General features: G+C 47.0%; 1 protein-coding gene across 1 annotated transcript in view; it reads left to right on the top strand.

Annotated features, from left to right (window-relative positions):
* Positions 1-12810, top strand: part of LOC109924673 (IQ motif and ankyrin repeat domain-containing protein 1-like) — a 110802-nt gene that overhangs the window by 55336 nt on the left and 42656 nt on the right. The window contains exon 2 of the mRNA XM_048617406.1: positions 9266-9457. Coding sequence (XP_048473363.1) covers positions 9266-9457 — 192 coding nt within the window. The remainder of the gene's footprint in view (positions 1-9265; positions 9458-12810) is intronic.

Genomic DNA, 12810 nt, shown 5'->3' with positions numbered 1-12810 from the left:
TCAGCGCAACATCGAGGGCCGAAGGGCCTGTACTGCGCTGTAATGTTGTATGTTCTATGTTCTATGTTCATTCTGCTTCCTGAAGTTAATGACCAACTCCTTCATTTTGCTGACATTGAGAGAGAGAGACATTGTTGTCTGTATATGTGGTAATAAGTTGTCTATCTACTTCCTGTAATATCCTGAGATCCAACCAACTATGGTGGTGCCATCAGCAAATTTGTAAATGGGAGTTACAGCTGAATTTGGCCACATGGTCATGAGTGTATAAGGGCAGAGTACACAGCCTTACAGGGCACCAGTGTTGAGGACTATTGTGGAGGAGGTGTCGTTGTCTATCCTTACTGATTGTGGTCTGCGGGTCAGGGAGTCGAAGACCCAGTTACAGAGAGGAGAGCACAGTCCTAGATCTTCGAGTTTGGATGTGCCTTTTTAACCACTTTATCCACCTGTTCTGATCCCTTAAGGGACCAGTGGACACACACACCAAGGTCCCTCTGATCCTCGGTGCTTTCTATATATTCCCTTGCCTTGTTTCACCAACCTCTGAATGAAGACTTTTTTTCTCATCTCAGACTGAAATGGTTTACCGTATATCCTGACAGTGTGACCCATTGTTCTCCACCACTACTGCCAAGCCAGGGGGAAACATCCTCCCTGCATCTAGCCTGCCCAGCCATGTTAGAATTTTATACATTTCAATCCAATCCCTTCTCATCCTTCTAAATTCTAGTGAATACAGGCCCAGTCAAAACAATCTCTCCTCACCGGACAGTGCTGCCATCCCCAATATCAGCCTAGTGAACCTCTGTTGCACTCTCTCTATGGCAAGCGCATCCTTTCTTGGATGGGAAGACCAAAAATTACACATAAGGTGTGGTCTCATCCAGACATTGTATAACTGCAGTCAGATGTCTATACTTCTGAATTTGAAACCTCTTGCAATGAAGACCAATATACCTTTTGCTTTCCTAATCATTTGCTGCACCTGCATGCTAGCTTGCACTAAAACTCAGGTCCATTCGGGGTACATTGATCTTTCTAGATCTATCACAATTTAAATATGACTGTGCCATTCTGTTTTTCTACTGAAGTACACAACTTAACACATATCTATGTTATACTTTTGTTTTTATTCACTTGTGGAACGTGGGTATCACTGACTGACCAGCATTTATTGCCCGTCCTTAGTTGGTCTTGAGAATGTGGTGGTGAGCTGCCTTCTTGAACTGCTATAGTCCACCTGCTGTAGACCAACAGTATCATTAGGGAGGGAATTCCAGGATTTTGACCCAATGATAGTGAAGGATCAGCGATATATTTCCAAGTCAAGAAGGTGAATGGCTTCGAGTGGAACTTGCACGGGATGGTGTTCCAATATATCTGCTGCCCTTGGGTTTGGAAGGTGCAGTCTAAGGATCTTTGGTGAATTTCTGCAGTGCATCTTGTAGACAGTACACACTGCTGCTACTGAGCGTCGGTGGTGGAGGGAGTGGATGCTTGTGGATGTGGTGCCAATCAAGCGGCTGCTTTGTCCTGGAAGGTGTCAGGCTTCTTGAGTGTTGTTGGAGCTGCACCCATCCAGGCAAGTGGGGAGTATTCCATCACACTCCTGACTTGTGCCTTGTAGATGGTGGGACGGGCTTTGGGGAGTCAGAAAGTGAGTTACTCGCTGCAGTATTCCTAGTGTTTGACCTGCTGTTGTCGTTACTGTGTTGATGTGGTGAGTTGAATTTCATGTCAATAGTAAGCACCAGGATGTTGATAGTGGGGGATTCATTATTGTTAACGCCATTGAAGGTCATGAAGCAGTGGTTAGATTGTCTCTTATTGGAAATGGGCATTACCTGGCATTTGTGTAGTGCAAATATTATTTGCCACTTGTCAGCCCAAGCCTGGATGTTGTCCAGATCTTGTTGCATTGGAACATGAACTGCTTCTGTTATGTATTTGGTAATTAACTCAACTTATCCAAAACACACTGAAACCTCTTTACAACATCATCACCACTCACCCTCCCATGTCGTTTTGTGTCATCAGTGACCTTGGAAATATTACACTAAGTTCCTTAATTTGTTATGTATATCATGAATAGCTGGGGTCCAAGCACTGATCCCTGCGGAAGCCCACTGGTCACTACCTACCATTCAGAAATGACACAATTGTTTCTACTCACTGTTTCTGGTCTGCCAACCAATTGCCAATCCATGCCACTATATTACCATCAACCCTATGTGCTTTGATTTTGCCAAATAACCTCTTATGTGGGGCTTTATCAAAACTTTCTGAAAATCCAAATGCATCCACTTGTTCTTCCTTATCTATTCTATTTGTTGCATCCTCAAATAATCCAGTAGATCTGTCAAACAAGACTCCCTTTTCATAAACCTATATTGACTTGTGTAATCTCATTGGTATTTTCTATGTGAAACAAGGGAAATGAGCTTAAAGCACCGATTGAAATTGGTGGGTATGATGTTGCAGTATCACAGAGATGTAGCTGCAAGGGGAATTAAATATCCAAGAATACATGTCATACCGAAAGGACAGGCTGATGGGCACAGGGGGTAGGGTTGCCTTGTTAGTAAGAAATGAAATTAAGTCAATAGCAAAATGTGATATAGATTTGGAAGGTGTAGAATCTGTGTGGGTAAAGCTGAGAAACCACAAAGAAACAAAGACCTTGATGGGAGTTCGTACTGGCCTCCTAGCAGTAGTCAGGATGTGGGACAGAAAATAAGTCAGGAGATAGCAAAGGCATGTAGGAAAGGATCTATTACAATAATCATAGGGGGCTTCGGTATGCAGGTGGATTGGGAAAATCAGGTTGGGAATGGATCTCAAGAAAAGGAATTCACAGTGTGTCTACAAGATGATTTTTTTGGAGCAGCTTGTGGTAGAGTCCACTAGGAAACAGGCAATTCTGGATTTAGTGAGGTGCAATGGGAGCTGAATTAGGGAGCTGAAGGTGAAGGGACCCCTGGGGAGCGGTGACCATAATATGATGGAATTGACTCTGCAGTTTGAGAGGGAGAAGCTGGAATCAGATGTAACAGTATTACAATCAAATGAAGGTAACTACAAAGACATAAGGAGGAGCTGGCCAGAGTTGATTGGAAGGAGATCCTAGCAGGGAAGACAGTGGGGCAGCAATACCAGGAGTTTCTGGCGGTAATTCAGAAGACACAGCAGAAATTCATTCCAAGAAAGAAGTAACATCTGAAGGGGAAGGCATGGTAAAATAGGGCAGAGTTAGCACAGCTTCGTCAAGAGGACGTCATGTCTGACAGTGCATGTTGTGTATCTGGACTTTCAAGAGGCTTTTGACAAGGTTCCATACAAGAGATTAGTAAGGAAAATTAAAGCTCATGGTATCAGAGGTAATGTATTGACATCCACTGATTCAGCCTTGTCCACTCTACTGGCCACATCCTCAAAAAGTTCCAGAAAATTTGTCAAGCATAATTTCCCTTTAGTGAATCCGTGCTGACTAGGACCGATTCTATCCTCGCTTTACAAATGCTCAGTTATTACATCCTTAATGATTGTCTCCAGCATTTTCCCCAACACCAATTTCAGGCTAACTGGCCTATAATACCCCATTTTCTCTCTCCCTCCTTTTTTAAAGAATGGAGTTACATTAGCCACCCTCCAGCCTTTGGAACTCTTCCAGAGTCTACAGAATGCTGGAAAATAATCACCAAAGCATCCAGTATTTCTAGGACCACTTCCTTAAGTATCCTGGGAGGCACAGCGTCAGGCTCTGGGGACTTATCGGGTTTTAATCCCATCAATTTCCCCAATACTATTTCTTGACTAATAAGGATTTTCTTCAGTTCCTCCTTCATGCTTGACACTCTGTCCCGTAGCATTTCCGGAAGGTTATTTGTGTCCTCCTTAGTGAAGACAGATCCAAAGTACTTGTTTAACCAGTCTGCCATCTCTTTTCAGTCCATTATGAATATACCTGATTCCAACTGTAAGGGACCTACATTTGTCTTCACCAGTCTTTTTCCCTTCACACACATATCTAAAGAAGCTTTTGCAATCAGCTTTTAAGTTTTCTGCAAGCTTACTTTCATATTCTATTTTCCCCTTCCGAATTAAACTCTTTGTCCTCCTGAGCTGAATTTTAAATTATCTCTCAGTCCTCAGGTTTGCTGCTTTTTCTGGTCAGTTAAATGCCTCCTCTTTGCTTTAACACTATGCCTTATTTTCCTTGTTAGCCATGGTTGAGCTACTTTCCCTGTTTTACTCTTACACCAGACAGGGACTTAGAACTGTTGAAGCTCACCCATGTGTTCTTTAAATGCCTGCCATTGCCTATCCACCATCCAGCCCCTAGGTATCCTTGGCCCGCTTATCCTATGATGTGGAGGTGCTGGTGTTGGATTAGGGTGGACAAAGTAAGAAGTCACACAACATCAGGTTATAGTCCAACAGGTTTATTTGAAATCACAAGCTTTCTGAGCATAGCCCCTTTGTCAGGTGAAGTGAGAGAGAAGCACACAGACATAGAATTTATGGGCAGAGAGATAAAGAGGAGAGAGGTCAAAAGATCTTACAAATGGCGTGAGTGGAGTGTCTGATAATAAATCCCTGCGGGTGATCAAAAGTGTCAAGTGAGTAAAGTGGTGTGAGTAAAGTGTCAACAGCTGAATAACAAGCTAAGAGATGATCTAAATCCAATCAAATGAGGCAAAGAGATAATTACAAAGAATTAAAGATAAGGTGGTTCTGGAGACAAATCAAATGGCAGGAATAACATGATAAGTATAAGAGCTGCATGCCAAAATCGTACAAACTAATTAAGGTAGAGCGATCATAACAAGTTATCAAGATGATGGTGTCAAAACAAGACAGTAAGGAAGAATTTACAGATACAGAACAGTGGGGTGGGGTCACATATAGCACAAGATGAACCCAAGATCACTGTTGAGGCTATCTTCATGTGTGTGGAACCTGGCTATCAGTTTCTGCTTGGTGTTTCTGTGTTGTTGTGTATCTCGAAGGCCAACTTGGGGGACACGTACCCGAAGATTGGAGGCTGAATGTCCTTGAGGCTGATGTGTTCCCCGACTGGGAGGGAACGTTCCTGTCTGGTGATTGTTGCGCGGTGTCCATTCATCCATTGTTATAGCTTATCCTAGCCAGTGCATGCCTCATACCATCAAAGTTAGCTTTCTTTAAGTTCAGGACCCTAGTTTCAGATTTAACTGTGTCCCTCTCCATCTTAATGAAAAATTCTACCATATTATGGTCACTCTTCCCCAAAAGATCTCGCACCACAATGTTGCTAATTAATCCTTTCTCATTACACAATACCCAGTCTAGGATAGCTTGCTCTTTAGTTGATACCTCAACAGATTGGTCAAGGAAACCATCCCTCATACATTCCAGGAAATCCATTGCTGCCAGTTTGGCTAGTCCAATCAATGTGTGGATTGAAGCCACCCATAATAACTGCTGTATCCTTAGTGCATGCATCTCTAATTTCCTGTATGATGCCATCCCAACATCACAACTACTGTTAGGTGGTCTGTACACAGCTCCCACTAATGTCTTTTTCCCTTTGGTATTCCACAGCTCCACCCATACTGATTCCACATCGTCGAGGCTAGTGTGCCGCCTTATTATTGTGGTAATGTCCTCCTTAACCAGCAACGATACCTCACCTTCCTTTCCTTTCCTTTCCATAGAATCCCTACAGTGTGGAAACAGACCCTTCGGCCCAACAAGTCCACACTGAACCTCAGAGCATCCCCTTATAACCCACCTAATCTACACAACCCTGAACACTATGGGCAATTTAGCATGGCCAATCCACCTAACCTGCACATCTTTGGACTGTGGGAGGAAACCAGAGCACCCGGAGGAAACCCATGCAGACACGGGGAGAATGTGCAAACTCCACACCGACAGTCGCCCTAGGATGGGATCGAACCCGGGTCCCTGGTGCTGTGAGGCAGCAGTGCTAACCACTGAGCCACCGTGCCGCCTGCTATGCCATCTATCGTTCCTGAAAATTGGATTACCCTTGATATCGAGTTCCTATCCTTGGTCACCCTGGAGCTAGGTTTCCAATTATATGATGTCCATTAATAACAGTTTGCGCAGTTAATTCGTCCACCTTATTAGAAATGCTCCTCGAACTGAGACACTGAACATTCAGGCTCATCTTTCTGACATGTATTGCCTTTTTAGAATCATTGTGAAATGTGGTCCATTTTGATTTTTGTCTTTCATTTCTCCGCCTTCCACTTCCACTTTGCTCCTTACTGTCCTTTGTTTCTGTCCCCACTTTACTTTCCTCTGACTCCCTGTATTGATTTCCATGTCCCTGCCATATTAGTTTAGACCCTCCCCGACAGCACTAGCAAACACTCCCCCCAGGACGTTGGTTCCAGTCCTGCCAGGTGCAGGCTGTCCGGTTTGTACTGGTTCCACCTCCCCAGAACCGGTTCCAATCTCCCAGGAATTTGAATCCCTCCCTCTTGCACCATCCCTGAAGCCACACATTCATCTTAGCTAACAAGGTGCAGGGCTGGATGAACACAGCAGGCCAAGCAGCATCATAGGAGCAGAGAGGCTGACGTTTCAGGCCTAGACCCTTCATCAGAAATGGGGGAGGGGAAGGGGGTTCTGAAATAAATAGTGAGAGAGGGGGAGGGGAATAGAAGATGGATAGAGGAGAAGATAGGTGGAGAGGAGACAGTCAGGTCAAAGAGGTGGGGATGGAGCCAGTAAATGTGAGTGTAGGTGGGGGGTTAGGGAGGAGGTAGGTCAGTCCAGGGAGAACGGACAGGTCAAGGGGGCGGGATGAGGTTAGTAGGTAGGAGATGGGGCTGGGGCTTGAGGTGGGAGGAGGGGATAGGTGGGAGGAAGGACAGGTTAGGGAGGCAGGGATGAGCTGGGCTGGTTTTGGCATGCAATTGGGGGAGGGGAGATTTTGAAGCTGATGAAGTTCACCTGCACATCTGCCAATGTGGTATACTGCATCCGCTGTACCCGGTGTGGCTTCCTCTACATCGGGGAAACCAAGCGGAGACTCGGGGACCGCTTTGCAGAACACCTACGCTCGGTTCGCAACAAACAACTGCACCTCCCAGTCGCGAACCATTTCAGCTCCCCCTCCCATTCCTCAGACGATATGTCCATCCTGGGCCTCCTGCAGTGCCACAACGATGCTACCCGAAGATTGCGGGAACAGCACCTCATATTTCGCGTGGGAACCCTGCAGCCCAATGGTATCAATGTGGACTTCACAAGCTTCAAAATCTCCCCTCCCCCTACCGCATCCCAAAACCAGCCCAGTTCGTCCCTGCCTCCCTAACCTGTTCTTCCTCCCACCTATCCCCTCCTCCCACCTCAAGCCGCACCCCCATCTCCTACCTACTAACCTCATCCCGCCCCCGTGACCTGTCCGTCCTCCCTGGACTGACCTATCCCCTCCCTAACTCCCCACCTACACTCACCTTTACTGGCTCCATCCCCGCCTCTTCGACCTGTTTGTTTCCTCTCCACCTATCTTCTCCTTTATCCATCTTCTATCCGCCTCCCCCTCTCTCCCTATTTATTTCAGAATCCCCTTCCCCTCCCCCATTTCTGAAGAACGGTCTAGGCCCGAAACATCAGCTTTCCTGCTTCTCTGATGCTGCTTGGCCTGCTGTGTTCATCCAGCTCTACACCTTGTTATCTGAGATTCTCCAGCATCTGCAGTTCCTACTAGCTCTTCATCTTAGCTATCCTGCCATTGCTACTCTGACTAGCAAGTGGCTCTGGTAACAATTCTGAGATTACGATCTTTGACGTCCTACTTTTTAGTTTAAGTCCAAACTCCCTAAATTCTGCTTGTAGGACCTCAAGCCGTTTTTTACCTATATCATTGGTGCCTATATGCACCATGACAGCTAGCTGTTCACCCTCCCCCTCCAGAATGTCCTGCAGCCATCTGCGACACTCTTAACCCTCGCACCAGGGAGGCAACATCCTGAACTCTTGTTTGCAGCCACAGAAACGCCTGTCTATTCCCCTTACAATTGAATCCCCTAATCACTATCGCTCTGCCACTCTTTTTCCTGTCCTCCTGTACAACAGAGCCAGCCACAGTACCATGAACCTGACTGCTGTCACCTACCCCTGATTTTTTAATTCATTCACGGAATGAGGGCATTGCTGGCCAGGCAGCATTTATTGCCCATCCCTAATTGCCCAGAGAGCAGTTAAGAGTCAACCACATTTCTGTGGGTCTGGAATCACATGTAGGCCAGACCAGATAAGGATGGCAGCTTCGTTCCCTAAAGGACATTAGTGAGCCAGAGTGTTTTTCCTAACAATCCACAATGGATTCACGGTCATCATTAGATTCTTAATTCCAGATATTTATTAAATTCAAATTCCACCATCTGCCGTGACAGGATTTGAACCCAGGTCCCCATAACGTTATCTGTGTCTGTGGATCAACAAAATAAAAACCAAAAGAACTGCAGATGCTGTAAATCAGGAGCAAAACCAAAGTTGCTGGAAAAGCTCAGCAGGTCTGGCAACATTTGTGAAGGAAAAAACTGGGTTAATGTTTTGGTCTGGTGACCCTTCCTCAGAACAGACCCCTCCTCGGATCACCAGACCTGAAAGGTTAACTCTGTTTTTTACTTCACAGATGCTGCCAGACCTGCTGAGCTTTTTCAGCAACTTTGTTTTTGTTCCTGATTTACAGCATCTGCAACTTTGTTTTTGTTCTCTGGATTAACAGTTTAACGATAGTACCACTAGGCCATCGCTTCCCCTGGTGAGCCATCTCCCCCAACAGTATCCAAAATGGTTTACCTGCTTTGGAGGGAGATGACTGCAGGGGACACCTGCACTACGTTCCTACTCTTCATCTATCTATTGATCACCCATTCCCTAACTTCCTCAGTAATTTTTATCTGCAAGGTGACCAACTTGAAATTTCTGAAGAAGGGTCCCAACCCGAAGCGTCGGCTTTCCTGCTCCTCTGATGCTGTCTGGCCTGCTGTGTTCCTCCAGCTCCACACTGTGTTAGCACAGTTAAGCAGCCTTTTCAAGCTCCAATGCTTCTTTAATTAATAAACAGACGTGTGAAAATAAAAAGATGGCAGTCATGCCTGAGCAAGACATAGGCCTTTGTGGAAGGAGGATCTGGTCCCAGAGTGGGCCATGAGCAATCGTTGGTGAGTTTCTGTAGATAGCACGCTGTGTATCTTGGCATGTCTTTGCAAATGCTTCCTTTTGATTTTTCCCTCAGGTTTCTGACCTGGACTCCAAAAACGGAATTGGAAATGATGAAATGGGAAAAGTGATCCGGCGGCGGCACCAGTTAGCGCTGATAGACTGTACTGATGCACATGGCAACACACCGCTGTCAGAGGCTTCCGGTGGGGGGCATCCTGAGGCCATTCAGTTCTTGATTGAGAAAGGAGCTAACCTCAACTCAAAGGTATCAGACAGTTAGTGAAGGAGAAAGAGCAGCTCATGACCTTTCACCTCTGAAGGTTTTGCTATGTTACATGTGTCTCCATGCATCTTCCCATGTGTGACTGTGTTGATCCATGTCTTCCCCATCTCCCCATCTCTCTTTATGTATCTTCATGTGTCTCTCCATGTCCTCAGCCCTTGTCAGTCTCAGTCTGTTCCACTGCCTCTCTGTAAGACCCCTTTTGATTCTCTCAGTGCCTCCATTTCCTTGTGAGTCTCTGTGTGTTTGTCTCAGTGTCCTCATGGGTTCCCTGTGCCTGTGTGTGCTCCGTGTATCCCCCATGTGTTGCTGTGTCCCCTGTGTCTCTATGTGGTTCCCCCATTTCTCCATATGTCCCCACCCACCCCATGTCTCCATGTGATCCAAGATGCTGTGGAGTACAAAGAACAAAGAACGATAGAGCCCAGGAACAGGCCCTTTGGCCCTCCAAGCCTGCGCCAACACATTCTGTCCTTCCATACTAAAACTGTCTTCACTTACAGGATCCCTATCCCTTTAACCCTTTCCTTTTCATGTATTCGTCCAGATGCTTCTTGAACGCTGCTATTGTGTCTGCTTCCACCACCTCCTCTGGCATTGCACATCTCTTTTAAACTTCTGTCCCCCACCCTTGTATCCCCTAGTAACTGACCCCTCCACCCTGGGAAAAAGCCTCATACTTTCCACTCTATCCATGCCATTCGCAATCTTATAAACTTCTATCAGGTTCCCCCTCTCAACCTGCTGCGTTCCAGTGAAAACAAACCCAGTCTAGCCAACCTTTCGTCATTGCTAAAATCCTCCAGACCAGGCAATATCCTGGTAAACCTTTACTGTATCCTCTCCAAAGCATCCACATCCTTCTGGTAGTGTGGTGACCAGAACTGTACACAATATTCCAAGTGTGGCTTAATTAAAGTTCTATAACCTGTGGCATAAATTGTTTATCCTTATGTTCAGTGCCTCTTCCAATGAAGGCAAGCATGCCCATAGGCCTTTTTTTTGGCTACCTTATCTGTCTGCGCTGCCACCTTCAGTGATCTGTGACCTGCACACCCAGATCTCTCTGCATATCAATACTCCTAAGGGTTCTGCCATTCACTGTATAATTTCCACCTGGACTTCACCTTCCAAAATGTATCACCTCACATTTGTCCAGAATGAACTCCACCTGCCATTTTCCTGCCCATGCCACCCCCACCCCCGATCTAAATGCTGCTGTACCCTCTGACAATTCTCCTCACTACCCTTTGTATCATCTGCAAACTTACTAAGTAGACCAGCCATGTTTTCTTCCAAATCATTTGGGAATAACTGATTAAATGGGAGGAAAAAGAGTTCAGTACAACAGTCTTCCAACCCAGTCCGTGCTGGCCGCTAGAGTAGGACGCTTGAGCTGGAGCTTCTCCTCCCCGTCCATTCCTTTTCTATTTTCTTTCTCTCTTTTTCTCTTTTTGATTTTTTTTCTCATCTTCTCTCTTCTCGGCCTCCCGGCCTGCGATCTTGTCGCCTCTAACCTTGCGGTCTCTGAACTCCCAGCCTCTGACCTTGCAGCCTCCGAACTCACATCCTTGAAACTCCTGGCCTCCGCACAGACCTGATGAAGCATTATCTCATCCTGGCGTAGCAACGTGGCGTGGAGACCTTCTGGCCCGGTGTGGTGGTCTCTCAGCCTAGTGTGGTGGTCTCTCAGCTCGGTGTGGCAGTCTCTTGGGGGTGGCATGGATTCGTCTTGGCCAGGCATTGTGATCTCTCAGCCCTGCCTGGCCTCAGCATGGACTTCTGGTCTCAAGGTGATTTCAGAATGATCTCCCGACCTCATGAACCTTGAGGTGAAGCCCCGCACGTCTCCATGTGTCTCCCTTGTCTCCACGTGTCTCCCTTGTCTCCATGTGTCTCCGTGTCTCCATGTGACCCTGTGTTTCCTTGTGTCTCCTGTGTCACCATGTGTCCCCCGTGTCTCCATGTGTCCCCCATGTCTCCACGTGTCACCTGTGTCTCCATGTGTCCCCCATGTCTCCACGTGTCACCCGTGTCTCCATGTGTCCCCCCCATGTCTCCGTGTGTCCCCCATGTCTCTGTGTGTCCCCCGTGCCTCCGTGTGTCTCCCATGACTCCGTGTGTGCCCCATGTCTCCATGTGTGTCCCATGTCTCTGTGTGTCCCCCGTGTCTCCGTGTGTCTCTCATGTTTCTGTGTGTCTCCATGTGTCCCCCATGTCTCCGAGTGTTCGTGTATCCCCCATGTCTCTGTGTGTCTTCCATGTCTCCATGTGTGCCCTGTGTCTCTGTGTGTCCCCCATGTCTCTGTGTGTTCGTGTATCCCCCATGTCTCCATGTGTCTTCCATGTCTCCATGTGTGCCCTGTGTCTCTGTGTGTCCTCCGTGTCTCTGTCTGATCCCCGTGTCTGTCAGCTACACTCAGCAGTTTGGGGTACATTGATGAATGTAAGTACAGGTGCAGTGTTACAGCAGACACCTCAAGGCGCTGGAGTAGTACCTGCAATGCTGCCTGTACAAGATTCTGCAAATCTGCTGGGAAGAAAGACGCACCAATGGCAATGTCCTCGACCAGGCCAACATCCCCAGCATTGCGGCACTGGCCAACCTTAATCAGCTACGATGGACTGGGCACGTCGTCTGCATGACCAAGACGAGACTCCTCAAGCAGGTGCTCTACGTCCAGCTCCGAAACGGCAGGCCAGCCCCAGGTGGACAGAGGAAACGCTTCAGTGTTACTCTCAAGGCTTTACTGGTGAAGTGTGGCATTCCACCCGACACAGAGGAGAGATTATTTAAATAAAATACAATAGAGATCGCAAGTCACTTGATGTATTGCTGCTGCCTCATGTGAGAGCTCTAGTCACCAGAGATAGAGAGCAAACATGTCTGTAGTAAGTGTTTGCAGCTCGAGGAACTTCAAATCTGAATTGAGGAGCTGGAGTCTGAGCTGCATATCGTGAAAGGGAAAGTTACCTGGACATTTTACTCCAGAGGATGGTCATACCCCCCAGACTAGATAATTCAAAATTTGTGTGTGATCAAGGACAGGAGGGTGTGACTGCAGGTGAAGTAGCTATGAGGATCCGGGGGGTTGCAATTGACCATTGAAATGGGGGGAGGAAATAGGAATGTAGTTGTGGTAGGGGGCAGTACAATGAGGGGGATTGGTCCTGTTCTCTGTGAGTGGGAGTCCCGAAGGCTGGGTTCCCTGCCTGTTGCCAGGGGTAAGGCCATGTCCTCAGGGCTAGAGAGGAACTTGGAGAGGGAGGGGAGGGATCCAGTTGTTATTGTCCATGTTGGTGGCAAAGACATTGGGAAGACTACAAAGGAGGTT

The sequence above is a fragment of the Rhincodon typus genome, chromosome 2 (genome assembly GCF_021869965.1).
Source record: "Rhincodon typus isolate 14 chromosome 2, sRhiTyp1.1, whole genome shotgun sequence".
Lineage (NCBI taxonomy): Eukaryota > Metazoa > Chordata > Chondrichthyes > Orectolobiformes > Rhincodontidae > Rhincodon > Rhincodon typus.
The sequence above is the reverse complement of the archived record's forward strand: the minus strand, read 5'-3'. Positions and strand labels throughout refer to the sequence as shown.